Source organism: Chiloscyllium plagiosum, unplaced genomic scaffold, assembly GCF_037043375.1.
Source record: "Chiloscyllium plagiosum isolate Xiang-an unplaced genomic scaffold, Cpla_swu_hap1 HiC_scaffold_29, whole genome shotgun sequence".
Lineage (NCBI taxonomy): Eukaryota > Metazoa > Chordata > Chondrichthyes > Orectolobiformes > Hemiscylliidae > Chiloscyllium > Chiloscyllium plagiosum.
Window position 1 is genome coordinate 11,344,807 of NW_028270167.1, and position 16,033 is coordinate 11,360,839.

The window sequence follows — 16,033 nt, forward strand, 5'->3', positions numbered from 1 at the left end:
TTGGAGTAATTTCCTGAAGAAGGGCTAATGCCCGAAACGTCAATTCTCCTGTTCCCTAGATGCTGCCTGACCTGCTGCGCTTTTCCAGCAACACATTTCCATCTCTGATCTCCAGCATCTGCAGACCTCACTTTCTCCTCAAACCTGGATATTGTCTAGATCTCTTGGCATTTGAACATGGACTACTTCAGTGTCTATAGAGTTGTGAATGGTGCTGAGCATTGTGCAATTATTGATGAACATCCCCACTTCTGACATTATGATGGGGAGGGAAGATCCTTGATGAAGCAGCTGAAGATGGTAGGCCTAGGACATTAGCCTGAGGAAATTCTGCATAGATGTCTGGAGTTGGAGATGACTGACCTCCAACAACCATAATCATTTTCTGTAACTCCAACCAGAGGAGAGTTTGCCCCTGATTCCCACTGATTCCCAGAGTTTTTTGCAGTATCCAGTGCTTCCAGCTGTTTCTTGATATCACATGGAGTGAATCAAATTATCAAATTGGCTGAAAACTGGCTGCTATGATGCCATGGACCACTGGAGGAGCTGAGATGGATCATTCCTGAAGAAGGGCTAATGCCCGAAACGTCGATTCTCAATATCCAGGTTTGGGCTGACAAGTGCTGAGTTGCACTCAAGCCACACAAGTACCAGGCAATGACCATCTCCAATAAGAGACAATCTAACCACAACACCTTAATATTCAATGGCTTTACTATCATTGAATCACGCACAATCAACATCCTGGGAGTTGACCGAAAATTCAACTGCACTCACCATATAAACACAGTGGCTACAAGAGCAGGTCAGAGGCAAGGAATACTACAGCAAGTACTTCACCTCCTGACTCTCTAAAGCCTGTCCACCATCAACAAGGCACAAGTCAGAAGTGTGATGGAATACTCCACACTTGCCTGGATGATTGCAGCTCTGACAACACTCAAGAAGCTCAACACCATCCAGGACAAAGCAACCCACTTTGTGGCACCAGATCCACAAATATCCACTCCTTCCACCACCAACAGTCAGTAGCAGCAGTGTGTACTATGTACAGGTCACACTGCAGAAATTCAGCAAAGGACTTTAGACATCATCTTTCAAACTCACAACTACTTCTACCTACTTCTACCTAAAGAACCACAGCAGCGGTTACATGGGGACAGCACCGCCTGCAAGTTCTCCTTTAAGCCACTCACCATCCTTACTTGGAAATGTATCGCTGGGTCAAATTCCTGGAGTTTCCACCCTTTTGGCATTGTGGGTGTACCTGCAGCAAACAGACCCAGCGGTTCAAGAAGGCAGCTCACCATTACCTTCTCAAGGGCACATAAGAATGGGCAAGACATGCTGGCTCTGCTAGTGATGTCCAGGTACCATGAGAGAATTAAAGAAAAAGGATTGATAGCATTTGTGGAGAAAAAAAAAACAGTGTTAGTTTCAAGTCCAGTGACCTTTCTTCAGAACTGATCGTCATGAGGAAAAGGAGATGTATATGCTGAAGACACAGGGGTCTCCGGGTGAAGGAGAGGTTGGTTGGATTATGGTAATCCAGAGAGAAGGAGAAGTTCTTAATGGGATCGTAAATTGGTGAAAATGGGTTGGCTGCACTGAAAGCAGCCTCTTGTCTAGGACAGAGTAAAGTCCTAAACTGGCGGACAGGTCACCCTGGATTCTCAGTCAGGAAACTAGCTACTTTTCTCATCGTTCAGGAAGGCAGTAATCAGAAAAGTGGTGAGTTGATGTCCCCAACTGGCTATTAAATGTCAACATAAGGATTATTACTTCCCCCTATTGCCACCTCCAAGGATGGGAAAATTCCATATCTTCATTTCTTCAGTGCCGTTACAATCTGATAGATCAGATACATGGAAAAGTACACTGGGCAGGAAGATGAAGAACAGGTGGAATGGAGTAGCAATGCCAGAAAGGATATTAAGAAGGTTGGTTTTTAAATTGGCATTTCATAGCACAAGGAACATAGAACATTACAGCGCAGTCTAGGCCCTTCGGCCGTTGATATTGCACCGACCTGTGAAACCAATCTGAAGCCTATCCAACCTACACTATTCCATTCTCGTCCATACGCTTATCCAATGACCATTTAAATGCCCTTAAATTTGGCGAATCTACTGTTGCAGGCAGTGCATTCCACGCCCCCAATACTCTCTGAGTAAAGAAACTACCTCTGACATCTGTCCTATATCTATCACCCCTCAATTTGAAGCTATGCCCCCTTGTGCTAGCCATCATCATCCTCGGAAAAAGGCTCTCACTGTCCACCCTATCTAACCCTCTGATTCTCTTATATGTCAATTAAGTCATCTCTCAACCTTCTTTTCTACAATGAAAACAGCCTCAAGTCCTTCAACCTTTCCTTATAACATCTTCCCTCCATACCAAGCAACATCCTAGTAAATCTCTTCTGCACCCTTTTCAAAGCTTCCACATCCTTCCTATAATTCCAGAGTTTCATACAGTTGCAGCAAAGCAGGGAAGGAGGAGTTAAAGTCAAGAGAGCCCCAAGAGCCTGGCAGATTATTCAGTCAACAGACACCAGTGATGATGCATAAAGGATGGATAGAAGGAACAAATCAGTGGTTCAGGTGCAAAAGAATTACCCTTCATGGCTTAAAGCTGAACAATACGGATACCCAATATTGTGTATGATTGGTAAGAATAATGATCTTAATATTGACTTTGAGGGACACAGAGAAGCAGTAAAGCTGGTGAGGAATGAGATAGTGAAAGAGTGTGTGTATGTCTGTGTGTGTATATATACGCAGAGTTGCTGATTGTTTATTAAGAGAATGAAATCCCTACAATCTTCTCTGTATGATAACCCCCTGAACTGAACTTTCGCAGTGAGAAAAGTGCAGCCCAAGCATGTCCAATGGAAAAGACAGCCATAGACTCACAATTACAGCCTCTTTGCCTTTCAGATCTGTGTTATGTCTCTGAAATGTTATCCAATTAGTTCCACATCCCTGCTCTTACTCCATCATTCTGAAAATATTTCCCTTTCACATATTTGTCCAATGTCCTTTAGAAAGTTCATCTTGAGTCTGCTTCCTCTATCCCATCACTCTTTCAGCTAATACATTCTAAGGAGTAAAACAATTCTCCCCATCTCGCATGTAGCTTGTGAGCTAATACAGTGTACACCTTATTTCTGTACTCTACCAACACTTCTGCTGGTGAAAACCATTTCCCCTCATCTGCTCTATCTATATCACTATTAAATGTTTAGCTTCTCTATTAAACCTCACCTTAATCTTCTCAATTCTAACTTCTCTCATAGGGTCACCCTCAGCACAGTAATAAATATTCATTCAGCAAATCAGAAAAGAGAGATTGTTCATTCCATTCCATCCCATAGTGGCTGCTATGAACGATTATAAATTTGGCAACACCTTGAGATTTCTTTATGTTTCCATCAATGAAGTGCATCACACTAGCTCTGTGGCAGGCTTTAATATTATAGTCACTGTAACAGTGTACTTAATTACCCTGAAAACACTGAAGGATATCCTGAGATGACGAAAGGCACCAAAACGGTGTGCATATTTCCTTTTTATACATTTCATGTGCAGATATGTAGGGGTATAATGTATATGCATCTTTATACTAACTTTAAACATGAATACATCCTAACGCCCACTTTGTGTTCAATGGACTATTCTGTAAAGCTATTTTAATGAAAGAACATAAGTGACTGGAGTTTATACTCATTCTTCTTCACAAGCATCTGTCATAATCTAGCGCATCCTCAGGGGCATGCTTCAGGATAGTTTCAGTATGCAAATTTATCCCTGTTTGATCAAGCTTGCTATTGGCATAATACAGCTGTTTAAAATTAAAGCTGCTTCTCTCACATCAGAAAGATTCACTAGCAAAGGAAATTGTTCAAAGATTAACGGCCAATAGAATAAATCATGGTGACAGTTACAGTTAATATTTATGTGCTCGTAGAATTGAAACTGATAATTGTTTAGTGTCAAGCATGGGAACAGTGCCAAATTCACTCGTTCAATATGAGAAGGTCTCCATCATTTTTTTCAGATTGATGGCTTTCTGAATTAATCACGTTTGCACCCTTGATGTTTAATCACAACAATGAGAGCTTGATAATTGTGGCAAATAGGATCCTGAGTTCCAAACCTCAAGATAGTAATGTTAATTGGATCCTAATTGTAATTGGCATTCAGACCAAAACTACTTCCAGATAATGGCCTAGAATTTCAAGGAGTCGGTCAGCTCACAGCACACTGTATTAGTCAAACAATTTTGCTCACCATTACAAGTAATTTTATGATGTATATTATTATAAATATAAGATAATAGCATGAGGACAATGGACCATTTGGAACCTTAGTTAACAACTGAGTCAATGGCTAATGCTCTTACCATTGAGATTTAAGAATGTAGAAAGGAACAGAAAAACAATGGAGAAGGAAATAGAGCTGTTTAGAGTGAGATCCAATAAGAAAAGAAATAAAGAGAGAAACGAAAAGTTTGAAATTGAACGGAACAAAATGAGATAGAAAGACAAGTACAAAAGAGTCTTTAAAATTTACACTTTAACTTTAAAGTTTCTTGAAGAATTAACTGACTGTGAGAATGAGTGTATACGGTTTCAATGCTCCCTACCTTAGTCAGAAGAATTGTGCGATGTTACAAGAACAGAAACATTGTCAATAAAAGAGTTCTATGCACCTTTATGTGACAATCCAAGATATTTTAATCAACATCCAAGCATACAGCTAGAACAAGTGACACTTGATCCTTCTGTTTCAGAGGTAGGAATGCTACCACTGTGTCAATGACTTGCTTTTGAAGTCCATGAGACTTCCTTTCAAGTCAACAAGTCTTAGAGTGGGTTCCTTATTAACATTGATTAAATTTAAAATTTTTTAAAAAGACACTGTTTTTTGTGGATCAACCATGCTCAGGAGTGAGTGAACCCCGCACGATATCTAATTCAGCCTTTGAAAAACAATTTGGAATCAGGACTCTCAATTCCACTGATAAGTTTCATACCTGAGCTGCAGAATTGGAAAATGAGCAAAACCTACCCCTCAACTGGCAAACTTAGGACTTCCTAGGTTAGAAGCAGAGGCACATCCAACTGTGCAGCTCAGGTATAGTATGGACCAGTCTTGACACACTCTATCAACCTTAATTGTCAGTTAATGTAGCAATTTGCTAGAACTGATGGAGAGGTGGAACGCGAGCTATTGTTGGTGAACAGCACAATTTCATCCAGAAATTTGCATCAACTCACAACTCAGAAAGTGTCTTGTTCCTCATTATAAATTGCTAGAGGTAGAGCCCTTGAATAGCATAACGAGGACTGAGATTGAACTTGCTGATATTTTGCAAATTCTTGCCCATTGATCCTAGCAGTCTCAAGAGAAATCTAGTAGAGTGTCCCTGTTGCTGAAGTGGGGCACTTGGTGAGCTTAAGTAAGCAACAGCAGCATTAAAGAGGTCAAGACAGTACACAACTTAATGTGTTATTGTGCAAAGGTCTATTAATGCAGAAGATATAACTTCAGTAGCAAACTGTGGTGTGGCTATTTACAAAAAATAAGAAAAGGCATGTTGGTCATATTTACTTTGTGGTTTTTCTCAGAGTCCTAATATAACTCTGGTGTAACTCCAGATGAATGGCTCAAATAAAGGCCAGGGGCTTTGAGAAAGATCGAATGGTGTCTGAGTTGGATGAGCCTGTGTAAATCTCAGGGTAACTGTTCTGCCATTGAGTGGATCCAAACTCAAATTTAACCTTTAGGGCATGGACATCTTTTAGCCCCCAGAATCTCTGCAGTTAGCACTAGAGGACATCAAGAGCAAAATCCTGCCACAACAGAGATTGTAAATTTTCAATGTCAGAGAGACAGACAAGCATTGAGTAAAAGGAATTAAGGGCTACGGGGAGAATGCGGGTAAATGGAGTTCAAATGCCCATCAGCCATGATTGAATGGCGGAGTGGACTCGATGGGCTGAATGGCCTTACTTCTGCTCCTATGTCTTATGGTCTTATGGTCTTAAAACCAGTCCTGGAATGCACTGCCGGAAGAGGTGCTGGAAACAGGCACGTTGGCAAAATTTAAGAGGCATCTGGATGATTCCATGAATAGGGAGGGAATAGCGGGATACAGACCGAATCAGGGTAGAAGGTTTGTTTTTAGTTTAGTTAGGACATGATGATCAGCACAGGCTTGGAGGGCTGAAGGGCCTGTTCCTGTGCTGTACTTCTCTTTGGTCTTTTCCTGTCGAAATCAGAGGCAAGACTTTTGAAGCAATTTGGATGAGGGGGATGCACAGATTGAAGATCTACCCCCAAGGGATCTTGAAGCCTCTGGAACATGCTCCAATTTTCAAAGTGGGAATGCGGATGTCTGCTGGAAGTTGGGATAACCCTCTTGCCTCCAGTGAAACAGATTTGATTTGCTTTGTTAATTTTCTTGATGAACTTGTCAACAGGTTAGTCAGAGCAAGAATGTAATTTTCAATCAGTGACTGTGAACATAAATGCACAGCAGCTCAGAACTTCAAGTTTTTATTTGTAAAATGAAAGATCTAAGGATCTGGGGGACCGCGCACTGGATCATGCACATTACCCATCGTTTGACCATTTGTTCACTGCTGTACGCAGTGAAACTGCTTCTTTTCCATCCCAAACAGCACATTAAAATTTAAACGTAGTGGTGTCACATGGTTTGGCACCTGGAAATTATCCCGGTGTCAGTTTTCTGATCCTGAACTGATAAGTCAAATCCCAGAAGTCAATAGTGTGTGATTGTCTTTTTATGTTGGTTTTTCTATACTTGTCTCATTAAAATAGTATTTTCTTCAAGGAGTGAATTACTAAGCTAATAGGTTTAATATTGCATGAAAACAGAGAATGCTGAAGGAACTCAACAGGTCTGGCAGCATTTGTAGACAGAGAAAGAGTTAACATCTCAAGTCTAGAATAACCCTTATTTGGAACTGAAGGGAGCTAAGAAATGATGGTTTTGATCAGAGGAGGAGGAGGAGCGAGTGGAAGAGATTGGGAGGGTGTCCAGAGTAAAAGACAATGGCAGTGCTCATAGTGGTAGAGAAATAGATGAAGATTGATGTCAAGAGCAGAAAATACATCAGCTCTGCTGACAGCAAACTCACACTGTGAAGTTGTTGAACTCAAAGTTGAGTCATGAAGACTGCAAAACGCTAAATGGAAATTGAAGAACTGTTCCTCCAACATGTGTTGGGTTTCACTGGAAGTCTGCAGCCAGCCTCAGACTGAACTTTGATGCAGCACTGAGGTCAAATAATGCTGCACAATAAATGGTATATTAATTACTTCATAGTCATAGAGTCATAGAGATGTACAGCACGGAAACAGACTCTTCGGTCCCACCCATCCATGCCGACCAGATATCCCAACCCAATCTAGTCCCACCTGCCAGCACCCAGCCCATATCCCTCCAAACCTTTCCTATTCATATACCATCCAAATGCCTCTTAAATGTTGCAATTGTACCAGCCTCCACCACTTCCTCTGGCAGCTCATTCCGTACACGTACCACCTTCTGTGTGAAAAAGTTGCCCCTTAGGTATCTTTTATATCTTTCCCCTCTCACCCTAAACCTATGACCTCTAGTTCTGGACTCCCCGACCCCAGGGAAAAGACTTTGTCTATTTATCCTATCCATGCCCCTCATCATTTTGTAAACCTCTATAAGGTCACCCCTCAGCCTCCAAGGTTCCAGGGAAAACAACCCCAGCCTGTTCAGCCTCTCCCTGTACCTCAAATCCTCCAACCCTGGCAACATCCTTGTAAATCTTTTCTGAACCTTTTCATGTTTCACAGCATCTTTCCAATAGGAAGGAGACCAGAATTGCACGCAATATTCCAACAGTGGCCTAACCAATGTCCTGTACAACTGCAACATGACCTCCCTACTCCTGTACTCAATACTCTGACCAGTAAAGGAAAGCATACCAAACGCCTTCTTCACTATCCTACCGACCTGCGACTCCACTTTCAAGGAGTTATGAACTTGCACTCCAAGGTCTGTTTGTTCAGCAGCACTCCCTAGGACCTTACCATTAAGTGTATAAGTCCTGCTAAGATTTACTTTCCCAAAATGCAGCTCCTCGCATTTATGTGAATATTGAGTGATAGCACAGGTGCATTAAGCAGCTGGTTGCGATTTTTTAAATTTTTTAACTTATTCCAACTTTCTTAGTTGTTAAAAGTTTTATTCTTTGTTATTTTCAACCATCCAAAGATGTGTTGCAAATCTTTAGGTATTGCATGGGGTTTATCAGCATTATATTTGACATCGTTTCACTCCAGGTTTATTTCTCCTGCTTTTCCAGCCTCCTCTGACCAATCACAGCAGCGACCTTATTTAGGTGTTCGTGTGAAAGATCCTGTAAAGGAACTCCTTAAAAGGAAACGCAAAAACATTGAGAACACTAACACAACCACAAATAGCACAGTAAGTATCATTTGTATTTATGAGTTTTGCAAACTGCATTCAAAGTTGACGTTTTAAATACCTATTAATCAACATTGTTCAACAGATATTGTTTGCCGCCTTTTTCAATGTTGTTCCATTGGCTGCTGAATGACACTCACATAGTGGTTTGCCAATGCCACTTTTGAGTTATGCAATGAGGAGGATAACTATATATTGTCCTGCAAGTAATTATTAAAATCCACTCTGTGTTCACCTCAAAGCCATTAATCTGTTTCAGAAATCCAACTAGCTGAATGTTGCAGATGGAGTACAAATGTTCTCTGCTTTCTCAATACCATGTGGTTTGGAATTGCTGATGAACGCAGGGATATGTATTCATTTCAATTTATTTTAGTCTTACTGAAAAAGACAGATTTTGCCAAAGCTTTCCATCTTGCACGCATCAGAGTACTAATCCATTGGAGAAAAAAATCATGAGGAGAGTGCTGATCAGTTGACATGCGCACCCTGATTAGTAGATGTGTTGCCATGGAGAATTGACTAATTCATGACTATTAACAGTTAATTGCCAGGTTTTAAACAATTTAAGCCAGGCAGGTTAATCCTGATTGGTCAAACTTGCATGTACTGGAAGCAATATGCATCAGTACACAGGATCTTGTTCTTTGCAGAGAGAGAGAGAACATGTACACACGCTACAGCTGTGTCAACTCAGCAGAATACATGATGGTCATTCACTGGTTGGTTCTTCAGGGAAATGTCCTAACCAGTCAGAGCCACAGATTAATCTGTTATCCTGAAGGGCTGCAAAACTCACAGAAGGTCATTGGCACAATCACCTCATAAAATAGAAATAAAAAGAACACGGAGCCTTTCATAAACCCATTTTGCACTTTTCATCCAATTTAAATGTTGACAGTTTTGACATTGTTGTGATGCGCAATTCCTTCACAAAATGTATTTATCTTCTGTATGTCATTTTTTAAAACTTGCACAGTTGTCAGATTAGCTGTTGTAAAACCAAAGCTGCTCAAAAATCTCTGAAGGAACTAAAAGTTTAAAAGTTAATTTGACCGTTTGGAAATGAGTGTTTTTGTTATTACGGGCAATATCAATTCAGTCAATGACTTGGTTAGGTGCTTTGATGTGTTTTACTCTTTCCTGAAACATTTTGAAAATTCTGTCATATTTTACCAGTTTCATTATTAAGTCATATATAACCATCTAACAGAAGTACAAAATTTTTACCTTTGGAAGTTTGTTCTGCACATGACCTGTATCTAGAAAAATCACTTGAGGATCCCAACTGGATTATTGTAATGTACTTGGCTTAGGTCTCAAAACATCACTGTGTTCACCCTTGTTGAATTCAGCTGTTGGCGAACCATTTCCTTTCAATTTCTCAGATTACAAAAAGGATCACTTCCACTTACAGAGTATCAAAACTCACCATTGTGCGCCTGCACAATATCTGGGATGCACAGTTTGGTCACACACATAGTTAAGGGTTGCAACCTTCCAGAATTACAAATTAATCTCCTAGACACCCCAGGAGGAAACCAAAAGGGCATTAAGAAAATAGTGTATTTTAATATTTCTTCTTTATTACAAAAACAATGGAGATGGAGAAAGAGTTTGTTTGATTAACAGTTAAGAATCAGACAATCAGATGAAACTTGTTCACTTTACAATTACCATGGGAAGGCTGCTGGACACTGTTGGATAGCTCTTGGAGAGACCATGGAAGATGAGGCATTAGAAATCAAGCGATCAAGTAAGGACCACCAGGAATATATCTGTCCAGAGGTGACAACCACAAAATTTGTGAAAAATAGTAAAGCTCTCCAATGTTCTTAAATATCACAATCTATATTTTGTACATAGGTTTTGATGTGGACATTTTAGTTCCCTTTGAAATGTAACTATCCTTGCTTGGCACATGGACATGCCTAACAAAACAGAAAAAAAAGTAATTGGAGCATTTAGTCCATTTGAATTTTTTCCAGGGGCCTAGTTATCTGATGACAGATTGCTATCTGTCTTGCCACAGACAAAGTGCCAAGCTAGTAGCAAGCCAGTGGGTGTGCCAGTTCTCAGGAACTGGAAGAATTATTGATGTTTTTCTTATCAACCTATGCACAAGGACCTGAACTCAGGCCTCCTGGCTCAGAATTAGGAACACTACCACTGTGCTACAAGACCCCCACTACTGGGTGAATTGTTTTTCTTTTCTTCTCCTGTAGTCATTGATACAAGGTGAATATAGTCAGACCAACCTTTTTTCCATCCATCTTCCCTGTTCCTGGGGTAAGTAAATTCCTGCACATAAACTGAACCGAATGGATGTGCAGCTGATGGAGAGTAAATCTCACTCACTGATTTCCCAGATCTGTTTAAAACTTGCAACACCCCTGCATGCAAATATAAAAGGAAAGAAAATTGCAATTGTAAAACACTTCTCACAATCTCATAATGTCCCAAAGCACTTTACAGCCAAACACTTTGGAAATGTAAAACTGAAGTCAGCAGAATTCCACTCTCTCTTTAGAGAGCAGTGATTTATGATGAGTCTAAACTGACAATCACCATGTCTCAGGCAAGGGGGAACATAGAGCCTTCCATTGTAATCTCAGCCAGTATGGGAATTGAACATATGCTATTGGTATCATATGCATTGCAAACCAACTATTCAGCCAACTTAGCTACCAATCCCCTTGGACGTGTACTCACTATGAACATTCATGTAGCCAGTCTTTGAGGGATCAAATGCTAGAGCTAAATCCTTATACACTTAACAGGCTTTTACTTATTGGGACAGGCATTGCAAATCATGCACCTCCAATGCCTTTTTCAGTTGACTCCTTTACATTTGAGCACAGGAAATCTTCAATTGATGCCCACAACCAGAAATCAGTTAGCACCCCTTGATACACAATAATCGTCATTGTTACAATGTCAGAAATAAGAAAAAGGATAAGCACACAGCAATGTCACAGGAACAGAAATATGATAATGGCCAAATCATCTACTTTATTAATAGTGATCAAGCAATAAAAATTGACAAGGACACCAAGGAGTCTTCTGCTGTTCTTCCTTGAAATAGTTCTGGTGGACGTTTTGCATCCACCTGAGGAGGTAAATGAGATCTTATTCGAACATCTCAGTTGACAAATGACATCCTTGATAGTGCAGTGCACTCCCAGTACAGCAGTGCAGTGTCAGCCTTGATTTTTCTGCTCCAGTCTCTACATTATGATTTGAACTCAAGCCGACAACCTTCAAACTCTGTCTGTGTAAGCTCACAGAACTGGCATTACTTAGTCTGACCACAATTTTCAGAGGTCACTAATGTCTGGCAAATTGAGTAATCTTGGTACATAATAAAACAAAGAACTGCAGATGCTGAAGATCTGAAAGCATAAAATCGAAAATTGTTGCAGAAACTCAGTGGGTGTGAAGAGAAAATCGAGTTAACGTTTCAAATCCATTGAGCAATCTTCAGTTCTGAAGAAAGGTCACTGGACTCAAAACGTTAACACAGTAATTTTGGTATTGTTTCAATTCTGTTTCATTTCTCAAGCAGTTTAAGAAAAAAACGCTTTATCAGCTATTTTTCAAACACAACAGTGAATTTTCAGTAAGGCCACTAGATGGAGCATCATGCTCTCCTGAAATATTCCCCATCAAGAAGGAATAAAGGCTTCTCACATTGTGCTCCATTGGCAAATTCCCAATGGGCAAAGAAGAGTGGCCTAGGAAGACTTTTACATACCAGGCTTACTGATTGCAAAGCAGCTTTAGCTAAAGTTTGTGGTCAGCTCTCCTACAATCATAGCTTAATACAGAGCAGGGAGTCCAATCAGCACGATCGTGCAGATGCTAGCTATAAAGTTAACCCACTTTTTTCTAGCTGGAAAAGAGAATGGAAAACACCACTTTCATGCTAGAATTAAAGACTAAATAATAATAAAGATAAAAATCCTTCCTATAGTTTAAGAATTGATTTCATTTTTGTGGGGCAGTTGAAGGCTGTTGCAATGAAGATTGAATAAGTAAATGATTCTGCTCCAGTGCATTTGCAGTATCTGTAGATAGTGACATTTACTGAACCATCATAACCACATTGGCTGCATGCAGCACCAATTCTAGACTTTCCAGTGTTACTGACGATACGCATAATGTAACCCAAAAAACCAGAAATTAGTTTCAACTTAATTAAGTTACAATGTGGGTGTTTACAATCACCTTTGATGTCATGTTTAATCTTAATATCTACGCAAATCAACATGTATTTATATTTAATAGCCAAATCATTAATTTTTTTAATAATACAAACAAATGATCAAGGAGAAATAGAAACAGTTTGAAACAGAAACATTCAGAAAGGCAGTTTGTAATCAGTGGTTCTTGAGATATAGTCATAGTTGTGGTGTCACATGGCACAAACCAGTAGCTTTGCTGATGTGAAAGCAAATAAATTCTGCACCCTAACATTTTTACAACTGTATAGGAACAAAGCTAGGCCATCTAACCCTTAAAACACAGCTTGCCTTTCAATTAGATCATTGCTGATTTGTATTTTGAATCTATCTGTCTCTTTGTCATTGTTCCCTAATAATCTTATCTAATGAAAATCTATCAGCCTCATCTTCAAAGTTTCAATTGACCTCTCACCTTAATTGCTACTTTGTAGAAAGGTTTACAGCTTTCCACTGTCCAATGTGGTAAAAAGTGTGTCTCAATATTCCCCTCAAAGTCTGAGCTCCAATTTTAACCTATGTGTCTTGTTCAGTATTGTACTGAAGAGAATAATTTTCCTACAATCTCTTTTAATTCTCTTAAAGACCACAATCAGTTCATGCCTTAATCTTCTATGCATAAGGGAAGTCAAGCCTAGGCTGTGCAACCTATTACACCATCAGTCTTCATAGACCATTGAATCCCTATAGTGTGGAAGGTTCTATTGGCCATTCAGGCCATCGAGTCCACACTTACCCTCTGAAGAGCATCCCACCTAAACCCATCCCTCTGCCCTATGCCCATAACCCTGTACTTCCCATGCCTAACCCACCTACCTCTGGACACTGTGGGCATATTAGCATGGTCAATCCACCTAACCTGCACAACTTTGGGGGGAAACCAGAGCACCAGAGAAAATCCACTCAGACGCAGAGAGAATGTGCAAACTTCACACAGATAGTCACCTGAGGCTAGAATTGAACGCAGGTCCCTCTCACTGTAAGGCAGCAGTGCTAACCACTGAGCATCCCCAACAGGTCCCTTGGTCCCATTCTGAACCACAAACCTCAGTGCAACAAGTCATATCTGTTTGCAATTGTGTAAGAGCTTCCTCCTGCCTAACTTATGTTATTCTTCGAGGGACCTGTACAAGAAGGATGGATTGCACTTAAATTGGAAGGGGACTAATATACTGGCAGGGAGATTTGCTTGAGCTGCTCGGGAGGATTTAAACCAGTAAGGTGGGTGGGTGGGATCCAGGGAAATAGTGAGGAAAGAGATCAATCTGAGACTGGTACAGTTGAGAGCAGAAGCGAGTCAAACAGTCAGGGCAGGCAAGGACAAGATAGGACTAATTAAACTGCATTTATTTCAATACAAGGGGCCTAATAGGAAAGGCAGATGAACTCAGGGCATGGTTAGGAACATGGGACTAGGATATCATAGCAATTACAGAAACATGGCTCAGGGATGGGCAGGACTGGCAGCTTAATGTTCCAGGATACAAATGCTACAGGAAGGATAGAAAGGGAGGCAAGAGAGGAGGGGGTGTGACGTTTTTGATAAGGGATAGCATTACAGGTGTGCTGAGGGAGGATATTCCCGGAAATACATCCAAGGAAGTTATTTGGGTGGAACTGAGAAATAAGAAAGGGATGATAACCTTATTGGGATTGTGTTATAGACCCCCTAATAGTCAGAGGGAAATTGAGAAACAAACTTGTAAGGAGATCTCAGCTATCTGTAAGAATAATAGGTTGGTAATGGTAGGGGATTTTAACTTTCCAAACATAGACTGGGAATACCATAGTCTTAAGGGTTTAGATGGAGAGGAATTTGTTAAGTGTGTACAAGAACATTTTCTGATTCAGTGTGTGGATGTACCTGCTAGAGAAGGTGCAAACCTTGACCTACTCTTGGGAAATAAGGCAGGGCAGGTGACTGAGGTGTCAGTGGGGGAGCACTTTGGGCCCAGCGACCATAATTCTATTCGTTTAAAATCGTGATGGACAAGGATAGACCAGATCTAAAAGCTGAAGCTCTAAATTGGAGAAAGGCCAATTTTGACGGTATTAGGCAAGAACTTTCAAAAGCTGATGGGAGCAGATGTTCGCAGGTAAAGGGACGGTTGGAAAATGGGAAGCCTTCAGGAATGAGATAACGAGAATCCAGAGAAAGCATTTTCCTGTTAGGGTGAAAGGAAAGGCTGGTAGGTATAGGAAATGCTGGATGACTAAAGAAATTGAGGGTTTGGTTAAGAAAAAGAAGGAAGCATACTTCAGGTATAGACAGGATAGATCGAGTGAATCCTTAGAAGAGTATAAAGGCAGTAGGAGTATACTTGAGGGAAATCAGGAGGGCAAAAAGGGGGCATGAGATAGCTTTGGAAAATAGAATTAAGGAGAATCCAAAGGGATTTTACAAATACATTAAGAGCAAAAGGTTAACTAGGGAGACAATAGGGCCCCTCAAAGATCAGCAAGGCAGCCTTTGTGTGGAGCCACAGAAAATGGGGGAGATACCAAACAAGTATTTTGCATCAGTATGTGGAAAAGGACATGGAAGATATAGAATGCAGGAAAGTAGATGGTGACATCTTGAAAAATGTCCAGATTACAGAGGAGGAAGTTCTGGATGTCGTGAAACGGTTAAAGGTGGATAAATCCCCAGGACCTGATCAGGTGTACCCGAGAACTCTGTGGGAAGCTAAGGGAAGTGATTGCTGGGCCTCTTGCTGAGATATTTGTATCATCGATGAGGTGAGGTGCTGGAAGACTGGAGGTTGGCTAACGTGGTGCCATTGTTTAAGAAGGGTGCTAAGGACACGCCAGGGAACTATAGACTAGTGAGCCTGACGTCGGTGGTGGGCAAGTTGTTGGAGGGAATCCTGAGGAACAGGATGTACATGTATTTGGAAAGGCAAGGACTGAATAGGGATAGTCAACATGGCTTTATGTGCGGGAAATCATGTCTCACAAACTTGATTGAGTTTTTTGAAGAAGTAACAAAGAGGATTGATGAGGGCAGAGTGGTTGATGTGATCTATATGGACTTCAGTAAGGCGTTTGACAAGGTTCCCCATGGGAGACTGGTTCGCAAGGTTAGGTCTCATGGAATACACTGAGAACTAGCCATTTGGATACAGAACTGGCTCAAAGGTAGAAGACAGAGAGTGGTGCTGGAGGGTTGTTTTTCAGACTGGAGGCCTTTGACCAGTGGAGTGCCACAAGGATCGGTGCTGGGTCCTCTACTTTTCGTCATTTATATAAATGATTTGGATGTGAGCATAAGAGATCTTAAACACTTAATGATAAGG

The 16,033-nt window shown here is 40.7% G+C and overlaps 1 protein-coding gene across 2 annotated transcripts in view; it reads left to right on the forward strand.

The window, feature by feature from the left end:
• Window positions 1-16,033, forward strand: part of LOC122540627 (NF-kappa-B inhibitor delta-like) — a 127,673-nt gene that overhangs the window by 44,159 nt on the left and 67,481 nt on the right. For both annotated transcript variants that reach the window (XM_087976374.1, XM_043676599.2), the window contains exon 2: window positions 8,375-8,496. In XM_087976374.1, the coding sequence (XP_087832500.1) occupies window positions 8,375-8,496 (122 nt within the window). The remainder of the gene's footprint in view (window positions 1-8,374; window positions 8,497-16,033) is intronic.